General features: G+C 32.0%; 1 protein-coding gene across 4 annotated transcripts in view; it reads left to right on the plus strand.

Moving 5' to 3' along the window:
* Positions 1–19,505, plus strand: part of LOC128189314 (stimulated by retinoic acid gene 6 protein-like) — a 38,277-nt gene extending 18,772 nt beyond the window's left edge. For 3 of the 4 annotated variants that reach the window (XM_052860870.1, XM_052860869.1, XM_052860872.1), the window contains 13 exons: positions 848–972; positions 1,106–1,226; positions 3,414–3,462; positions 9,760–9,858; positions 9,956–10,047; positions 10,495–10,624; positions 10,748–10,874; positions 11,001–11,155; positions 11,618–11,666; positions 12,890–13,007; positions 13,085–13,216; positions 17,648–17,811; positions 18,921–19,505. In XM_052860870.1, the coding sequence (XP_052716830.1) occupies positions 848–972; positions 1,106–1,226; positions 3,414–3,462; positions 9,760–9,858; positions 9,956–10,047; positions 10,495–10,624; positions 10,748–10,874; positions 11,001–11,155; positions 11,618–11,666; positions 12,890–13,007; positions 13,085–13,216; positions 17,648–17,811; positions 18,921–19,222 (1,663 nt within the window). In that variant the 3' untranslated portion in view covers positions 19,223–19,505. The remainder of the gene's footprint in view (positions 1–847; positions 973–1,105; positions 1,227–3,413; positions 3,463–9,759; positions 9,859–9,955; positions 10,048–10,494; positions 10,625–10,747; positions 10,875–11,000; positions 11,156–11,617; positions 11,667–12,889; positions 13,008–13,084; positions 13,217–17,647; positions 17,812–18,920) is intronic. The other variant, XM_052860871.1, reaches the window with a different exon arrangement.
* The last annotated feature ends 2,230 nt before the right edge of the window (positions 19,506–21,735 follow it).

Here is a 21,735-nt window from a genome sequence, read left to right on the forward strand (position 1 = left end):
ATAAATGCATAATTATGGTATTCGTAAGGCCCTATTCCTAATTTGTGAAATTAATAAACCCTAGGACAGAAGGGCCAATAGCAAAAATGTATCAATTTAATTATTTTTTTTTTGTACTTTCACAGTCGTGGGAGATAAACTAAATGCATTGTTATTATGTTCATATTGTCATGTTCTCAAATTGTGAAATTCACTGCATATTTAACAGAATATGAGGCCGTTTATATTGGATGGGGGGGGGGTGGGGGTGGTCAATATAGCAATACTGTGAACATGTATTTTTTTATAGGTGCCATTGTTGTCAGTGTGTGTAGTATATTAACAATCTACTTTAATTTCCTGTGCATGGTTTTATTGTTAATGTAAGCTGTTTGCATTTTGTGTGCATTAAATAAAATTGGAAATATTATAAAAGATTGACCATTACAGACCTGCAGGTCTCTTTGTACCAAAAGTTTTTTTTTTTATAGTTTTTGGCCCTGCGAGCTAAAGTATAAATACCCTGATATTTCCCCGACTTTTGACACCCATAAGCCCCATCCATTTTCACGAATATTTTTTTTTAAAACATCAAATTATAAAAACGGGGATAAAAGTCAGAACTCTCAAATTAGAGCTGAGTCTCCAAAATGAAGTCTAAAATAGAACTTAAAATAATACTTTGACATGCCGATATAATGGCTTTGGTACTCGGGTTACCATTAGGGTCCGTGGGCCTCTTGTTTGGATTGTATGTATACACGTGTATCTTATAGCATTGTTTTATAGTATTTGTTGAACAACATACACAAAAAGCTTCCTGAATGATTTTAAGTCTGTGCTAACGATTTTAAAAATTTCATTTCAGGCCCATCAATTTTCTGGACGGCACATCAAACTCAGTTGCCAACGCAGCAGCCTTCGGGTGTACTCTGGAATATATAATAACTTATTTGTTTGCTATCCAGTTATCAGTTAATAGATGGTTGATCGGTAAGGATTGATAGACAAGATCAGCAATAGTTTAACCCAGATTCCTATACAATTATAATAATGAGTGTATCCTCTAATTATGCAGTAATACTTCTCGAAAGTAAGTGTTCACTTTATAATGTTTATATTTCAGCCATAGTTTTGTTCCTTTTGATGTTCATGGCTGCATTGGTGTTTTATCCCATCTTCGCCTGTTTGAACTCGTCATCAAGAGTATTTGGTTCTCTCGTCGGATTTCTCTATACATTACTGTTGTGAGTTTTCAAATACGCACCGCTTCAATATATTAAATCATAAGAACGTTGATCCAATACGACTTTTTAAAACAAAAACTTCATTGAATAGTACAATGTATGCTGACACATTGGGTCTATGTCCATAATGTCAAATGAATGTATTGATTTTAATTCTTCAACATTTTATGAATCATACAATATTGACTGGATTGTAAATCGGTCGTTTGCATAGGAACTTAATCTGATTATACATGTATGTTGGTATTTAAATTGCAAGCATAGCATTTCTTGATTTTTGGGAGTTGATTTTAATAAACTCTCCTATGCAGTTACTCAGACAAACCGAAAGTGAAACAGTGTTTGGACCTCAGCACAAATCATTGCTGCTGACAAGACTTAGTTCTTGAAAATAATTGATAATTTTTATGTTAAATATGCTAAAGCATTGTCTTTCAAGGAAACTTATTTATAAATACTTTGAAAATAGTCAGATTTTGAATGGTACAAACAATTTAAATATTTTTTGTAGTCGTATGTATTCCTACGCCAGAGTTCAATATTTTCTCGTTCAACTCGAAGCTCGGCTGTCTCTGTAAATCCTTGTCGGAGATTTACGGTGTCAGCCGAGCGTTTGGTTGATCGAGACTTGAGTTTAATATTGCTTGGATCCATACAATTTTTGAGAAATATTTCTATTACAGATACATAGTTTGATTGAATTAATTTTATCTTAAAATATTATTTAACATGATTTATATGGGGGTTTCTCGACATTCATGTCGAAAAAGTCCAAAAATTAATATTATAAAAATGTGCGTAATTTAAACTAGAAACTACATGTACTTGTCATGCAAAATAACATATCATTGATTTTAAAATAAATAAACATCGACAAAATCAACTCCCGTCAGTTCTTCAGTACTTTGATTATCTAAATGGAACAAATGTTCTTACAATACCTCATTATAATAATTCTGTATAACGCTTAAACTGATTGGTTCAATATAATCACGTGATAGGGAACTTCATATTTCCTTGTCATCGTCATATTTTTCATCATATCACATACCCTTCGGAGGCCACGTTAATTTTCATTCCACGTGTCTAAGAAATCCCAAGGATGAGCTTACAAATTATCGGATAACTAGTATAGCTACATTTAAATTCTTTTTATAATAGTAAAGTAACATAGAAAGACCCCGGTAACCATTCACAACGATGTTTGATTTTCAAGTGTTGAAAAACTGTGAAAACCTGATGTATTCTGTATAATTTTGTATAATCACGTGTTGTTCGGTATCATAAACAATTTATAGCATTAACGTTCGGCAGATATGAAAATTTATTACCCCCGAAAAATCATAGAAGTATCGAGAAGTAACTAAATTTAATTATTCACCAGCGGTTGACAAAACAAGTCGGTATTACTCTACGGGGGTATTTATTCTTCTACACGGGTCACAAACTAATCAGTTAACAAGCCCTGTAAATGTAATGCCCGTTTTGATTAAAACATCCAAAAACAAACATTGTGTAAAATAGTTTACCTATATTGAATTTTACATACATCGGTATGTACTCAGAATGTGCAATCTTGTTGTTATACAAGTGTAACATGCTTACGAAAGCTGAAAAAACTAACTTTTTTTCTTTGAATTTATTTTCTAGCAGAATTCCTAATATATCTAATAATAAAGTACACTGTATATCTCTAAAATGTATATAGCGAAAAAAAATTGTCACCTTGTCCGTTTTTTGTGGGTTTTTTTTTTCTCTCATCTGACCTGAAAGCTCAAGTGAGCTTTTCTGATCCCTTTTTGTCCGGCATCAGTCCGTCCGTCTGTCCGTCCGTCCGTATACTTTTCACATTTTCAACTTCTTCAATCTGTAGAACCACTGGGTCAATGTTAACCAAACGTGACACAAAGCATCATCAGTAACAGGAATATTATATATATATATATATATATATATATATATATATATATATATATATATATATATATATATATATATATATATATATATATATATATAAATCTTTTTGAAAATTCTTCTTAAAGCCATTTGACCTAAAGAATACATGGACGTCCAGGTCTGCTTAGAAATTATATCGTGTAGTTAGAGCATAAAATAATCTAAATTTGAATTAAGTACTAGTTGGAATAATAATAATGATTCAACTTTGTTTCCATACTGTTGTAGGACATCTGTTATGTTTGCAAGAAGTTACATATGTGAGGAATCGAGATGGGTAAGAAAATAATGATTTAAAAGCTTACGTAATCCGTGTTTTGTTGGCTGACATTATAGAGATTGTGTATAAATTATACAAGGCTTTCATATTGAAATGTGTTATTTAAGCATTGAATGCTTATTTTTGGATGTCGTCGGTCATATAAGAGACCAGGCAGTATAGACAAATTGAATACTGCGCGGTATGCTACATGTAATTTGTCTGCACCACTTGGTGTGTTATAGGATCGACGACCTCCAAAACTAGGCATCCAATGCTTATATTTATATTTTCATACTAATGTCTATTTGTATGAACTATTGTGTTAGTCGCTCTAAAGCCATAATTTACACTCTTAGTCAGGGATAGGAAACATAGTTTACATGGAACAGCCATATTAACATGCTATTTAGGTCGCTTCCGCGTCTTCAGATAAAGTACCAGAAAATTTGTCAATTTTTTCTCTTTATTAACGAAAAGACAATTAACAAATATTTTCAATTAGAACACATCAAGTTGATCATGCAAGTTTTAACATTTCAATTAATCTTACATAAAAAATATATATACTCAAACCGCGTGATGATGTTTTTATATCTGCTCCTGGCGCATGAATCAGCTAATTGTATTCAATACAGCATTGAATCATGTTTTTTTAAGTATACACTCTCAGAACTGCAGCGGTGTGTACATATAAATTGAGTAACGCGCGTTAGCGCGTTATGAAAATTTGTATGCACACATCTCTGCAGTTATGAGAGTGTTTACTTAAAAAAATCATGATTTAATGTTTATATTTACATTATTTTAACTTCTTGCCTTGTCTGCAAATGTGATTCATACCTTAAAATTCCTATCTTATCCTAAGGGTAACTTAATATTGATGGAAGAGCCACAGTAACAGCCACAAGCGTGAACTTTGATTTTCGCTTGTGACGTTGCAGTTTACAGCGTTCAACGTTTGTGACGTCATAATTAAACTCGTTAATTTGACCTTTGACTACTTGTTGCATTTAGAGGCATTTGAAGATCACAGAATTTAATGGAAAAACACAGTAGAATGTAAATATAGGAAATTGAAGGTCGCATGTTTTCAATGCGAAAATAAGGGGGAAATACACACTGAATTTTTATATTTGTAAATGACAGAGCTTATCGAGTCTTTTTTCTTTCACATTTGAAATATTCGTTATTGTCATTGATGATTCATTCAATTTGATAAGTTTCTAAATTTATTTTTGGATTTATTTTTTTGTATTGTTTTAACAAAAAATAAACTTGAACAACTTCAGTAAACAATTTTTTTTTTGCAAGCAAGAGATCGCTTGAAATATTTCTGAATATCATTTGTATTTGAAGTTTAATAATAAAATTTATGAGAAACTGTGCATATTAGAGGCGCTTTATTGTCTAAATTTTCGAAATCGCGTACATTAAGTTTTTTAGCTCACCTGAGCTGAAAGCTCAAGTGAGCTATTCTGATCACTTTTTGTCCGTCGTCCGTCTGTCCGTCCGTCTGTCCGTCTGTCTGTCCGTCTGTAAACTTTTTACATTTTGAACTTCTTCTCTAAAACCGCTTATCCAATTTCAACCAAATTTGGCACAAAGCATCCTCGTGGGAGGGCGAATATAAATTGCAGAAATAAAAGTCCGATCTGTATTCAAAGCGGAGAAAACCTTGAAACTGTAGAAAAAGGGGGGTGCATTTTTAAAAATCTTCTTCTCAAGAACTACTGATTCCAATTCAACGTAGTTTAGCATAAATTATCCTTATGGGAAGGAAAATATAAATTGCAAAAATTAAGGTCTAACTCTGTTTCAAATCTGAGTTATTACGAAAATAATAATAAAGGAAAGGCGTGTTTCAATCAGTTTAATAGCCTCGGATTCGGCATCCGGTAAAATGGGTAGACAAGACTTGGCCTGGGCAAAACAAAAGATAAGCAGTTATTAATCTGCCAATCTCATTAAAATTTCAGGATATTTGATGGACCAGTATATTTGTATTTGCTGTAAATATTGCTGCAAAATAATGCGTATTTGGAATTGACGATTGCCGATCTGCCCCGGCTTTTATTTTGCCACGGCCCGGTTTTGCTTACCCATTTTACCAAGACTCGTATTCCATACTTCTAAAACGAGGTTCTTTGTTTAAAACAGCCATGACATTATACGAAAAAGGGTCGATCTGACTATGATGAATTTGCTTGTTGTGCAACAGTTCGCGTATGAAGGGAAAATTTTGAAACATGAAAAATATATTGGTGCCGATTTTGTGAAGTAAATTGAGGCTAAATATTTCAATGCGTTGACAGTTTTCACACATGACGTTGATGTTAGCTTGTTCTGATTTTCGTTTCGTTTTCATTATTTATGCTTTGTAACCTGGAAACTGTCGTCTGTATTTCGTGATTTTTACGTATCAAATCAAACAGAGACTTCGGTAAATCAAACAGTTACGTTAACTGTTTACCTGCGCAAATTAAGCAAAATCTGTTGTATGAGTACTGAATTACAATTCATTCTATCGGTAATTCGGCATTATTTTTTGCGTAATGGTAGATTGATGCAATAGTTTTTTGTTGAGATGCTCGGCATTTTCTCTAGTTTATTCAGTTTAAATAGAGTTTGATATCGCTTACGGAAATATGTAGGTATATACATGTATATATATATATGATTCATTTCGAAAAAATAAATTGTGTTCTTTATTTGTTATACATGTAGTGCATGTTTCTTGTGTTTAATTGTTAACAATTTCTATTTACTAACCATTTTTGAGTGTTTGCTTCGAATTATAAGCAAGATACAGAGATTTGCTAACAATTCTATGTTTGTACACAGATCTTAAAAGCTAAAGATTAAATCAAAGTACTGATAGTACTGAAAAGCGCTAACCGAGCTTCTGTATGTATATAACAGATATATGTATATAGCATTTCAGCTTCTGTATACGCACTATATTTCCTCATCACTGCATGACAGTCCCTGCAATGATGTATGTAAGCCCCGTACATTAATTTCACAATAACCCGTAAATTAGATTCACAATAGCCCGTGCAGTTATGTGCATAAACCCCTGAAACTGGTTCCCTAACCAGTTTAAATTATGTATACTTTTGCTTAGAGGGGGCGGTTATTCGATGCACCGGAAGTTGAAGTCTAACGACAATAAAGGGCTGAGCTATGCTTAGCGCTTTAAAAAGTAAAAAAATTGTCAATATTTATTACGAAATTTTCAAAATCTGTTCTTCCAGAAACCAACTTATTGAATTGTAAACTTAACCTTTTTAGCTCACCTGAGAATGGGGCCACAATGGGGGGTCGAAGTTTAACAAATGAATATATAGAGCAGGCTTGGGGCGAATTACATTGTAAAGTAATGCATTACATTACCATTACTTCATGAATTTGGGCATTAAATTACCATTACCATTACTTGATTTTCTTGAAGTAATGCATTACATTACCATTACATGAGTAAAGTAATGCATTACCATTACCATTACTTTTTTTTTTAAAGTAAACCTAATAAAGAGTTTTTGCAAATGTTTCAAATATACAACACTCTTTAACATATCTACAGCTTCATGCTCAGTATCAGGTTCAAATTCAATGAATAAACAAGAGTCATTCTTTATTTGCTCAATATATAATCATATTGTGGCAATATGAACGACATATTACATTAGTAAAATGATATTTATAGACATTTGGCATGATACAATATCAGATATGAAATAGAGACACAGGATAACATGCGTAACAAAAACAATTTATGAAATAATGTTGCGGTTTTTAAAAGCTAAATATAGATATATCCCCAGATTACACAAATCTTTATAATTTTGGACACTTGATTTTATTAATTTATAAACAGATGATTTTTCCCAGTTATATTTCTTAATACATTTTAATCGTATTTCTTTTTACGGAGGACACTTTAAGACAAAAGATTGCTGTTGCACTTATGATCGAAGTTTCAAAGGGTTCATCTTTTAAATGCATCCATCTTACGGGCTATACTAAATAAATGTTTTGCAGGAGCAGTCAAAGCTTGGGCTGGAAAATACTGTTTGACGATCTTTATCTTATGATATATTAATTAGTGCAATAATAGATTAAATAAATAAATCTTGTATTTTCTATCAGTCCAAACTAATGTACAGTGTAATTAATATACAAGAGAGAGAGAAAGACAAAGAGACAGAGAGAAAGAGAGAAAATAAGTAAGATTATTTTCAAATGGGTTATATAATATTTGAAGTGATATTGATTTTCATCATGGATGGACAAGGCATTCATTTTGCTTTTAAAGGTGCATGTCTGTCTCCTATTCTATTGTGACATAGCGAAGGGAAGGGGATTGGGGTGTTTAGCACTTCTTATAACAATAGATTGTTTTGATACTTAGATTATCCTGGGGGCATAGTGTGTTGTTGACACATTTCTTATTGAAGTGCAAACTAATTGGAGTAAATTGTTTAAATGATTAAAAACTCTTAATAACAACACTCTTGAAAATGTTATGAAATTGTGCTGTTACATGTATCTTTAGTAATATAAACAATTCAAAAATTAATTTTAAAAAACCTTTTTTAATAAAACATGTACAATTAAAACCTTTTTTTCTTAATTAGAATTATTTCTTTCTTCTTTAAAAATAAATTTAATCAAATTCAATTTCAACTATTCATTTATTCATCACATTTTTTAAAGTGAACATGCATAAATATGCATAGTAATGCAAAGTAATGCCATGTAATGCCAGCATTACACTAGATTTTGGAAAGTAATGCATTACATTAGCATTACTTGTAATGCTAATTTTGAGGCATTACACATTACTAGCATTACTTTGAAAACATGTAATGCATTGCAATGCATTACCATTACATTTAGCATTACCCCAAGCCTGATATAGAGTAAATCTTTAGAAATCCTCTTCTCAGAAACTAATCGGCCAGGAAAGCTGAAACTTGAAGCATCCTCAGGTAGTGTAGATTCAAAGATGTGAAAATCATGACCCCTGTGGATAGGGTGGGGCCACAATGGAGGGTCGAAGTTTAACATATGAATATAAAAAGTAAATCTTTAAAAATCTTCTTCTCAGAAACTAATTGGCCAGGAAAGCTGACACTTGTGTGGATGCATCCTTATGTAGTGAAGATTCAAATTTGTGAAAATCATGACCCCAGGGGGTAGGTTTGGGCCACAATGGGAGATCGACGTTTTACATAGGAATATACACAGTTAATCTTTAAAAATCTTCTTCTCAGAAATTAATCAGCCAGGAAAGCTGACACTTGTGTGGATGCATCCTCAGGTAGTGTAAATTCAAAGTTGTAAAAATCATGACCCCCGGGGGTAGGGTTGGGCCACAATGGGGGATCGAAGTTTAACATAGGAATATATACTGTAAATCTTTAAAAATCTTCTTCTCAGTAACTAATTCGAAGGCAAAGCTGGAACTTGTGTGGAAGCATCCTCAGGTAGTGAAGATTCAAAGTTGTGAAAATCATGACCCCTGGGGGTAGGTTGGGGCCACAATGGGGGATTGAAGTTAAACATATGATTATATACAGTAAATCTTTAAAAATCTTCTTCTCAGAAACTAATTAGCCAGGAAAGCTAAAACTTGTGTGGAAGCATCCTCAGTTAGTGTAGATTCAAATTTGTGAAAAGCATGACCCCTGGGGGTAGGTTTGGGCCACGATGGGAGGTCGATGTTTTACATAGGAATAAACAGAGTCATCTTTAAAAATCTTCTTCTCAGAAATTAATCAGCCAGGAAAGCTGGAACTTGTGTGAAAGCATCCTCAGGTAGTGTAGATTCAAAGTTGTGAAAATAATGATCCCCAGGGGTAGGGTGGGGCCACAATGGGGGGGGGGATCAAAGTTTAACAAAGGAATTTATAGGGTAAATCTTTAAAAATCTTCTCAGAAACTAATCAGCCAGATGATTCTTTATAATTGTTAAGACTTTGGCCCCAGGACAATTCTTTGGCCTCACGAGAAGGTTGAGAGTTTACTGTACGTTTATATCCCATATATAAACTATTGTTAGGGATCTTTTTGAGAACTGCAATACTCAACACATGATATGACTATAAAATCATCCTGTTAGAAAAGGGACTAATGATTATAAACATAAGAATATCCAGGGGAAAATGGATTTTATTTATACAGGATTTACATTAATTATTGTATATTGTCCAGATAGTTTGTAATATGACTCCATTGAGCTTATTTTATCATACCTATTGTTCCTCAGGTGAGCGATGTGGCCCATGGGCCTCTTGTCTATATTTTCAGTACTGGGCTCTGTATGCTGTTACGCTTGTCAGTGAAATCTACATCATGATTTTGTTTGTCTACCGATTTTACACAGCCATATTTAAAAAATCCAAATTTGTAAGAATATTTTCGTTTAAAATTCTTGGTTGAATTCTATATGCATAAAATTCCATTTATTAAACAATTCTTGTATTCTGTTTTTTTCTGAATTCAGCACAAAGAAGACCTAGTAAAGATTGACCAAGTTTTGCATGTTAAGAAACTTCTGGTGGCACCCAAATCTAATATAGAGAAAAACGATATAAGGTATATGTCTATAGGTTTATCTGCGTGATTCATTGCCTTTACCTTTACACACACACACACACACACACACACACACACACACACACACACACACACACACACTCGCTCTCTCTCTCTCTCTCTCTCTCTCTCTCTCTCTCTCTCTCTCTCTCTGAGAGTTTTGTTATAAAAATTGTATATTAACAGATATAATATATCAGTTCACTACTTCTAATTAAGTCATAAACATTGTGAACAATTTTGCTCCGTTTTAAAGCAGTTTTGATTTTTTAAAATTTGAATTGTTAATAAGGATATCATTAAGTACAGTATTTTTTAAAAGAACATGAATATATAATTTATTTATCAATAATATATATTAAAGAAATTAGTGCAGATGTATAAGTTTATAGCTCAGTATGTTTTTAAATAAGTCAAGTTTAAAAATACACATTTACTTATTAATAGACAAAGAATTGTTTCGTATTCGGAGACCGTTTTGGCAGAAGCAAAGCTATGTTGTCTTCACAAGAGCCTGTATCGATGTACAACGAGGACTCTTGCCATCAATACCATTGTCCTACTTGTGTTCTACTCGGTAATTATATTATTCTTTCGCTAATTTCATTAACTTCAGATATCTTTTAAAATCATTTCATTTTCATTCTTGTATCAGATATTAACCAAATTATATGAATAATAACTGATGATTTATTTGTAGAATTTTCTAGCGACGTTATATGTAGGAGAGATATTTGAGAGTTTGTTGTCGAACTTGGCGGATCTTGTCTTTAATATTTCAATGAATGTTCACGAACAGATTGTCATTTTATCGGACGTCATTAGAGGTAGTTTTGTATTGTAAACATCTCGATGAACTACATTTCTAAAAACAAATACATTAACAATTAATATGTGAATCATATGGCATTCTAAAATAATGCCATTTCTATCTTTCTTTTGTCTTGATTTAGTGTCGTTGATAATCAGCAACATCACATCCGCTGTTTATCTGATAACCAACATGATCCTTATCTACCGGTCTCAGAGACAACATCTAATGAAAAGATGGAGAGGAGACAAATCTTTTATTCCCAGTCAATGCAAACTTGATCACTCAGAAATGCTGGTAAGTGTTAATCTTACTGTCATGCAGTGTTTCATATAGAACCATTTTAACAAGACCTTGTACTTTCCGGAGGATGTAACTGTCTTTTTCTTGCATTAAAAGCGAAACAAATCATGTTGATTTCAAAGAGCCAAGTCTGAATGGCCAGTAGCGAAATAGACAGACCTACCCTAGGTCCAAGCTGTTTAGATAGTACTATAATATGCACAATTTCCATGATACAGCATTTGAGTTAAACACGATGCAGATATACTATAAATTTAATATAGAGGTGTTTTTTTTCCTGACTTTTTTTTAAAAGACGTTAACCTTTGTTGCACGAAAATGAATTACATGTAGTTGGCAACGTTGGCTAAAACTAATTACATCTTGATTGGCATATTATGTTAAAAAAAGGTGATATATGATTTTTAACAATGAAAAATACTACTTGTGTGAATATTTAACAATTTACTTTTTTAGGTAAAAAATCTAATGTATGCAGGGCACCAGGTTTCATACCTTATTGCAGGTCTGATTGATTTGATTACCATTATATAATTTATAAAGTGTTTTTTTCCATTTTAAAAAAATGAATTTGAATAATAAAAATAACAGGAGATAAGGTCTAGTATAGTTCTATTATAAAGCATTTCTACGTAATAAGAACAGTAATTGAAAGGACATAGACACGATTTTAAATCAACATTTTGCTTATTTAATGTACACAGTGATAACGTCGAATATTACAAATGCTTGCTGTTTGAAGTCAAGTTGCACGGGAGATATAGAGGTTATAAATTACCGTTATATATTTATATCCACTTAGTACGATTCCCTTTATTTCTTACGGACATTAAGTGTAATTCACAGCGGTATAGAACCTGTCAGGACTGAAATCGACACAATCCAGCTCTGACCAGTTTATCGATCGATCGAAGACTTCAATAACCTAAGAAAAAAATCACGGACTGCACGTAATAATCATGATAATGTCAGACTCCCATAGAAGACCATAGAAGACAATTAGGCTGTTTCTTTAATTTTATTTAACGCACTGATGTACATTAACAATAATTAAGTTAATTTATCTTTTTAGGACCAGTTTATTAATTTGTTTTTGTTTGATTTATATGGGTTATGAAGGTAGCGATCATTGCAGAAAAAATAAACCTAATGCGGGATATGTTCATGTATCACCAAGAAAGCATTTTATTTTTAAGGAAAATAAAGCTTAATTAAAGTATCCCCTTGTTCACAAAATAATGCACTGTTCATATATTTTCTTAATCTTGCCTCATGGCAAAAGGGATAAATTGATTATTTGTGTCGATAGATAAAATTTCCACCAACTATTGTAGATTTAATGGAGACGAAAACCAAGACAACACACATGTGAACAATATGAAGATTCGCGCTTTGTCTACAAGCAAACTATTCTGTACTCTATTATCTCGCTTGTAATTCGATATTTAAAAAAAAGGTGGATGAGGCATTAAAGCATGCATGTTTACCATACTAGACATTAAAACAGAAAAACAAAATTAGACATTTTGTGCCTTAATCGTGTACAGGTCCCAATAATGGAAGATATGTTATTGATAACGCAATTTTGTTATGAAAAGATCGATATATTAAAAGAACCCTAGATAAGGTTTTACGGTTTTCTATAATAGAACCAGAGATAAGTTTTTCAGTAATAGAATGAAGTAATTTAAAGAACTTGTAATAAAACTACATTATGAATTTTTTTAGGTTACGGGCTCTTCCAATCAGTGGTGATTGCCGTTTGCATCCTGTTATCTTACTTTTGTATTTTGCCAATAATGAAAAAGGTTCCAGAAGTGTTTCTGACACCACTGGAATTTGTTTTGTAAGTATTAAACTTATCTTTTTTTATAACATATATTTTTCCTTATCCTATCTATAACCTGTTTTTGTCTACTGCAGACCCGGTGTGATCTTTTTGTTTGTCCTGAGATTCATTCTTCGATTCATCAGTAGTCGTGTGTTCCTACAAAATCATTATCTAAGTTCTGACAATGGAAAGCACTGGGAAAAGGCACTGGCTCTGGATAACAGGTAGTTTGAATTGCAATAAAAAAATTTAAAAATAATTTTATAAATTATATTTTTTGATATGTTACATGTATAGATACAAAAAATATTTAGTTGGCAAAATTATGCTGATTTTTTCAAAGACGAAAAGACAGACCTCCAATTGTGAATAAAACTGTTGCTTACTTTCAGTAACATTGTTAGCTCACCTGAGCTGAAAGCTCAAGTGAGCTTTTCTGATCACATTTTGTCTGTCGTCCGTCCGTCTGTCCGTAAACTCTTTACATTTTCAACATCTTCTCAAGAACTGCCGGGCCAATTTCAACCAAAATTGGCACAAATCACCCTTAGGCAAAGGGAATTCAAAGCTGTGAAATTTAAGGATCACACCCTTTTTCAAGGAAAAATAATTAGAAATAATTGAAAATTTTTGAGAAATTTTCTTCTTCTCAAGAACCATTTGACCAGGAAAGCTGTAACTTGCAAGGTGGCATCCTCAGGTAGTGTAGATTCAAAGTTGTGAAAATTATGACCCCCGGGGGTAGGGTGGGGCAACAATGGGGAGTCAAAGATTTACATAGGAATATATTGAATAAATCTTTAAAAATTTTCTTCTCGGAAACTAATCGGCCAGGAAAGCTGAAACTTGTGTGGAAGCATTCTCATGTATTGTAGATTCAAAGTTGTGAAAATCATGAGCTCTGGGGGTAGGGTCGGACAACAATGGGGGTCAAAATTTTACATAGGAATATATTGAGTAACCCTTTAAAAATCTTCTTCTCAGAAACTAACAGTCAGGAAAGCTGAAACTTGTGTGGAAGCATTCTCAGGTAGTATAGATTCAAAGTTGTGAAAATCATGACCCCCGGGGGTAGGGTGGGACCACAATGGGGGGGGGGGGGTCGAAGTTTTACATAGAAATGTATTGAGTTAATCTTTAAAAAATCTTCTCCTCATGATACAATCAGCCAGAAAAGCTGAAACGTGTGTAAAGGCATACTCAAGTAGTGTTGATTCGTAGTTGTGAAAATTATGATCGCCATGAGGTAGGATGGGGCTACAATTGGAGGGGGGGGGGTCACAAGAGGTTCAGATTTTGATGTAGGTTTATATCCCATACATAAACAAAAGTTAAGGATCGTTTTGAGAACTTCAGTACTCAACATGTAATATACTGTAAAATCATCGTGTCTTATGATTAAGGGACTTATAATTATAAACATAAGAATATCCAGGGGGAAATGGATTTTATTTATACAGGATCTACATGTGATATTGAACATTGTCCAGATAGTTTGTACATGTATCATGACTCCATTAACTATTTTCGATTCTCAGCAAAGTTCGATAACTCTAAATTATCCAGATATCTTTCATTCGTACCATAAATCTTACTTTTATTGAGACAATTTTAGTTTAGTATTATACGTCTAGTATAACCATCAGTTACACAACTGCATGCTTTGCGTAGTGGATCCACGGAGCACTCCCACTTATATACATCTTGGTATAGAGTTCGAGCCAATCGATGCACCGCAATTTTTTTTTAACTCAACTTGTTTCTTTATTCTATTTTATCCATCGTAGGGAAATTTACAATAACTTTATAAAATGCATTGATACTCTCTAAGAATCATTTTATATCAATTGAATTATAAAGGTTGAAAGTAAAGTATCATTCTTATGATGAAAAAATACGTTGAGGCTCATGAGGCTCATGAGGATCGATAACTTAAGTTGATTTTATCATATGATGTGGCCCATGGGCCTCTTGTTATATTTCTTCGGTTGGATTTCTAAAATAAACTTCAATAGATTTAATCGTATTAGACGATATCATGTTTCGTACTCCTTTATTCGTCAATCATTTGATATTTATTCATTTGATGAGATACTGGCGCTTCTGATTGGTCGAAAAATTTCTTTGATACCAGTCTATCAATAAAATTTACTTTTCTCAACTATTCTGATCCAACACTATTTATAGAACAGGGATTTTCAAAATAAACACTGTCAACAAAATGTAAAGTTGTGTATGTTTAATTGTCAGCAAACAAAATACAACTTTTAATGAAAAAAAATTGAAAGTATAACTTTCAAAAATAAACAAAACACATTATTTAATTCATGAAATAGAAAATAAAGCGTCTTTCCACGATTTCGTCTGTTAAGGATCAATGATCAATAATTACGGCGAGGCTGGCTGTTCCAATTCCAGGAATGGCTTTTAGATCTACACTTTCACGGTAACATTGCTGTTCAAATTTAATAACGTTAAATTAACACACGTACAGTACAGTACATGATCGGTCATCAGAACAAGCATCGTAAAGCAAAGCTATGAGTAGTGCATTAACTCCTTCGGCGTATTCCAAGCAACAGACATATATTTACATGTATGTACCTTACTGGCTATCGAGTTACCCAACTTTTACAAAAGTTGCACACACATACATGTACTATCATGTGTCGACATTCGCACTAATCTTTCAAAATCTCACATTAAACGCAGGCTACTTACATCCTTAAATTCCGATAAAATTCTCTAAATACTCCCCAACTGAACTTATATTCTGCAACCACATTGACATCTGACAGGGCCAGCCATTTTGACGTCTTCGAGAAAGACTGATTCTGATTGGACCATCAGGAATATTAACCAATGAAATTGAGTTTAACATTTTCTATCACAATGGCCGGTCTGGTCAGAAGTTGATGTGGCTGCAGAATAAAAATTCAGTTTGGAAAGTATTTGAGGAATTTTATCGGAATTTAAAGATGTAAGTAGTGTGCGTTTGATATGAGATTTTGAAAGATTTGTGTGAATGTTTCTCGACTTGTTGCAATACTGCTGTTGTTATAGGCAAAATCCCATTGTGAGCCCTGGACCGGTAAATATCCGAATAAAAATAAACTGGCGACTTTGAGAGAATAATGACGTATATCTCCGCTATTTTAAGATCCATCAATTTGAAATTCGGCATGAGTGTATCTTAGACATTACTTTTCTGAAAAATACATGCATATTGCAAGTGTTGTAAAAAAATAATTGATTTATTAGGCTTTTGAAGAGAGCTGGTAGTTTTTTATTTGGGTCAGAGTTCGACTCCTTTCTTTATTTATGGTTACATTGAAATTAATGTTAAAACGGTCTTGGCCCCTGTGTTACTGCACAATGAATAATATCACAAGTCATCGAATGTATTTTCCTTCGTTTTCAATTCATTCGCTTCAGATTTCAACTCTCAATTTTTGTTTTTATTTAATCCTTTAAATTCATCTCAATAGCTCTACAATAGCTGAAGCCGCATCCATTTTGATTATTGTTGCTGATGTTGTTTTGTATTTATACGCGCTGCTTTATTTACATTATTTACATTTTTGATCAATGACACTTCATATTTTATGATTTGAAAATGTTTTATTAACCGATAAGTAATGAATTTGATAATTTTTTTATTGATTGACATATCAAAGAAAAAACTGACCGCGAAACTTTTTCATCTATGCACTACGCGCAATTATTAAATTGATTTCTTAAAAGAACAAATATCACTAGACATGATCAACGATGCCGCTTTAATACAGGAATGTAAAACTATCTCTTATTTATCGTATTACTAATAAAAACTATTGGTATATTAAATCTTTTCGCACTATTCATTGCAAATGAAGAATTCATATTGAAAAAAGACTGATAATATAACTGCCCAAGATGTATCCCTTTTATTAATTTCCAAAAGGACTATGTGCGGTATGGTCAAATACATGTATCTGCCCCCGATTTCAACCAATTTAAAAAAAAATTAAATCTTCATAAATCGTTGTACAGAGGATGCCTATCACTTTAATCTTGTCATAATTGCTCATTTGCTGTTTATCTATGACGTCCCCTAAATAAGCAAATTTGCAAACAGATGAAAATATACTCATTTTTGCTTTATGTTTTGCATTTGTAAGTATAGAGCTCAAGTGTGGTTTTAACATATGTTTTTCTTGAGAAAGTTATACACATTATGCTACAAGATGGTACTTGAGCAAGCTTACACTCGATGTTTCCCAATCCATCGGAAAACACCCAGATTTTGCTACTTAACATCAATTTATCAAAATAAGGCAATCTTCATGACGTCATTTCTACATTATTACGTCATTGTGATAATAACATTTTACACCCATATTTTCAATATGACTTGAATATCTTTCACCTTATTTTTAAAGCTCTTTATAAAACTGATTTTGGGGGGCAAAAATGCATAATACCGCACTTAGTCCTTTAGGAAATACTTCTGATACGATAAAGATTTAAATTTTATTAAATTAAAATCACCCTGCACAAGGATACGTAAAACCTTTTTGACAAGAAAAGATAAAACGTTGTATATCATAACTTGTAAGCTGTTACCCAGGAAAAATAAATTAATGTACAAAGGCTTTCTTGTTTCTTTTTTTCAGACGGGTATACCAGAACTTGTCATTTTTCCTGTTTTTCTACTATATCCTGACTGGGTTGTACCGATGTACATTCCGTGTCCTGACTTCTATCTGTATAAATTTATTCTACATTGCACGTATGGACAAACCATTACTGATTCCTGGGTTTGAGCGTTTTGACATAGGTATGTTTCTTATAACATTTGAAATGCGTTTTTTAAATACTTATAATATATTTTTATTTTTTTAACGAGGCCGAGTACAGATCGAGTATGCACGCTTTCGCGCAGCGTTTCATTTGTACTGTGACGTCATCTTTTTGCTTTGTTGACGCCGTGTCGTGATAGTTTCAATTGCAGATATTCAGCGGAATTTGTTGAAAATATTTCGATTGATGCGTAAAATTGATATTACATGTATATTGTGGAATAACATAAATGTCTTGAAGTATAAGCTATATTTGGGCTCGGGTCGAAAACGTGAAGAGGGTTAAACAAGCCTAGCCCTAACACGTTTTTATAACCCGCCTAAATATAGCTAAATTCATATATTTCAAGATAGTTACCATGCATTTTATATTAATGACCCTTAATATGTGATGTTATATATTTATTTATTACTTAGTTATGTCTGAATGTTTTATATAATACGATAAAGATAACCATTTCCGCCTTAGTCAAATAAAAAATAGCTATTTCTGACAAATCTGGGAAATTGGGCATACAAAAAACAACTTTGATAAGACCCCTCGAACAAACCAGGAGGTAAACAGTTTTTTTTTATTTCACCATTTGATGCTTTTTAGCAATAACCTTAATATGTAGAACAGAAAAAGAAATCCCTAGGACAGAAGTTTTTAAAAAATGTAAAACTATGCAAAATTGACACATTTGAAGCAAAATCCCATAGAGACCAATGTTAAAAATTAATAAACTTTGGGATGATCCCCTAAACAAACGATTTGGTAAATGTCTTTTTTTTATCTTAAAAAAAATGATTATATCAGTAGAAATTCATGTAAAAATTTTCATTCAAAAATCTAGGGCTTAACAAATTACACCCGGCCTCGTTAAATCTAATTATGTTAAATGCATTATGATTACCGTGTTTTTCTATTAGAATTTGTTTTACCGTAATTAAACGCGTCAAAGTAAATATTTGACATAGTAAAATAAATTACCAAGAACTAGTATTTTAGAAAAAAAACCAGTAATCATACAAAAAGTTCTTATACGAGTAATTGATAACCTTCGTGATCTTGAATTTTGATCTGTTTTTATTTTGTAACTACAAGGGTACATGACTTACCTTGGATTCTTGGAGGTTGAGCTTCATCAATGTCACCCAGTAGTTGTTGTCTGCTGTGATTTGCTGATGAAAACTGCGAGTCCTCTATCATCAAGCCAGGACATAAGCTTAGAGTCACCTATCGGGGCATATAAAAGAAATAAAATGTCCAAAATGTACACACGAAGAGTGAGAAACAAGTGGCAAAAGATGAAGACATTGATCTTAAACCAGAATCTTTGTAATGAATCGAAATCAAATGTTTCTTTTCAAACGCCACGTCCAGCAAAGTTGAATTTGGTTCAATAAAAGTTTAATCATTATTTTGTCACAAATTCAGTTTACTTTGGATGACCAATTGTTTAGTCTGTACTTTTCATTATTTTGTTTATATAAAGGGTTTTGATGTTTAAACAGTAATTAGGTAAACATCTCTGTAAATGTGTTCAAATTTTATAGATATTTTGAATCTGTTCTATTTTTCAGTAGCTTTACAGTGTATGTTCATTATTTTATGTTCATATTGTTTTATGAAGGAAACCTGTACCCTGCTAAAATGTTATTGTTGCATTATTTTTTTTTTGTTAAAAATCATGAGAAAACTATATAAATATATATATAATATATATATATATATATATATATATATATATATATATATATATATATATATATATATATATACTTTTGTGTAATTGTAGGTATAGATTAAGTATAAACATCAGGTGATTATTAAAGCACATATACCGGCAAATCGGGACATAGCCGTATTTTGGACAATGTATATTAAGGAAATTTGTATATTCATTTTGAAATTTTCAATTGCTTGTCACAAGTTCAGTTTAATCATTGTTTAATTTTCTCATTATGGCGGACAAACCTTTACATACGTTGAATAGTTCATAGATTTTGTATCTGTTATGTTTTATGTTTCTTACAGTAACAAAAAATATGCATTATGAATTTGTCTACGAAATTGTAGTTTTAGCAGTTTTTTTCCTACAGAAAAAAAACATTAAAAAACAATATTTTCTACTTTGTAATCATAAGTAAAGACTAAGAATATACATTTTATTAGGTGCTAATCAATGTATTTATGTTAGTTATCTTCAAGTTCATCCGTTGATAGCATGTATTATCATAATGACTCATTATAAATGTTTGAAAAAAATCGAGGATAATCATGTTGTTATTTTTAATTGATTGTTACAATTTCACTTTTTCACTTTCCGTATTATTTCGTTTCATTTTATAGATTTAAAGAGAGTTTTTATTGTGTGGCTAAAACACACAATCTTGTACATACATTTAATTTCTTATTGATTTGAAAAGTTGCTTTCTTATAAACAGTTACTGTTTTGAAATAAAAGTATTTACTTGTATGTACTATTTTGTAATGACTGAAATATGAATAGGTCAGCAAAATTGTAATTTTACAGTTTTTTTTAATAAAAGTCTTTTGAAAACATTTATGTGCCACTTGTAATCATGAGCCCGAACTAAGCATAAGTAGTAGTGAATTGGGAGATAATAATCATTTCTATGACATATATTTTTATTAGCATTGTTCGTTCATAAAGGAAACACTTTGTCGGTATTTCTGTGAATCATATATAAACGATACAATAAAATTCCGTATCTTCTTTTTTTTTTTTTTGTCGTTAATGATATTAATATAAAATGGCACCAATGAGTTAAGTAGTTTGGTGACTTATGAACAAACACGGCTATTGATTTTTTTTACCATTTTCTAGACATTTCAAGATTAAAGAAAATACATATATGTACATGCACTAGTAGTATATCGATTACTTAACTATACTAGCGCCAGTGCGTGTATGATTATTTTAAATCCGGTTGAACCTGAACAATTACCAAAGAAATGTATATACATTAAATTTTATAATTTAATAGCAAAACAAAACCACCATGATTAAATTGAAAAATTAAAATGAATATTAATTATAATTAATTAATGAATATCAAAGTATAAATAATTAGAAATAATGTCAATGTCCTACGAAGACCGATTGTAGCCTTCGTTTTACACTAACGTTTTATGAGCAGTGTGTACAACATTTTCACTGAAACTCACTGACACAGTACACTTAAAGTTGAATTGTACAAAGTGTACATGAAAATTTATTTGAAAATTTACACATATAACGATGATGTAGAGTGTATGTGGGAATTTGCAATCACACTGTACACTCTGTACACTTCTTCTTTCATGTGTAATGGGTCGATGAGGTAGCAAGGGACAAAGTACCCGTCATTTTTTTTTGTAAAATTGAGCGTTGTTGTACTTGAATGCTTAGAAATGTTGCTAAAATTCATGAAATGATTTTTAGTAATTATCAATAGTTAGAGAGATGTCTCTTGTTGAAATTGATATGGAATATGTTGGCCCTTATGGTTTAATACATGGAATCAGAAGTAAAATGCGAATTCGAAACTGGTGACTATGACTGTTGTATTGACTTTACACAGTGAAATTGCATGTTACAGACGGGAGGTAAAATAACAAAAAAGTAGGTGAATGGGACATAGTAAGCTATACAATAGCAGGTTTCTGACATGTGATGGTGCAACATGCACATGGTACGGAATGTCAATCATATGCAGGGTATAATCTTGGGGAGGTCAAAAAGCTGAAAAAATCATTAAAATATGCGAAATATGAAAGGGTCGAAATCTCATGAAAAACCAATATAAAGAACATCGTACCTGTTCTGACTAGTACTTTACCTCAGAAATGTGTAATTGTCTAATAAGGAGTGAATTAACGGTATTTGTGCTGAATGGGAACTGAGGAAATTCTA

The sequence above is a fragment of the Crassostrea angulata genome, chromosome 6 (genome assembly GCF_025612915.1).
Source record: "Crassostrea angulata isolate pt1a10 chromosome 6, ASM2561291v2, whole genome shotgun sequence".
NCBI classification, from domain to species: domain Eukaryota; kingdom Metazoa; phylum Mollusca; class Bivalvia; order Ostreida; family Ostreidae; genus Magallana; species Magallana angulata.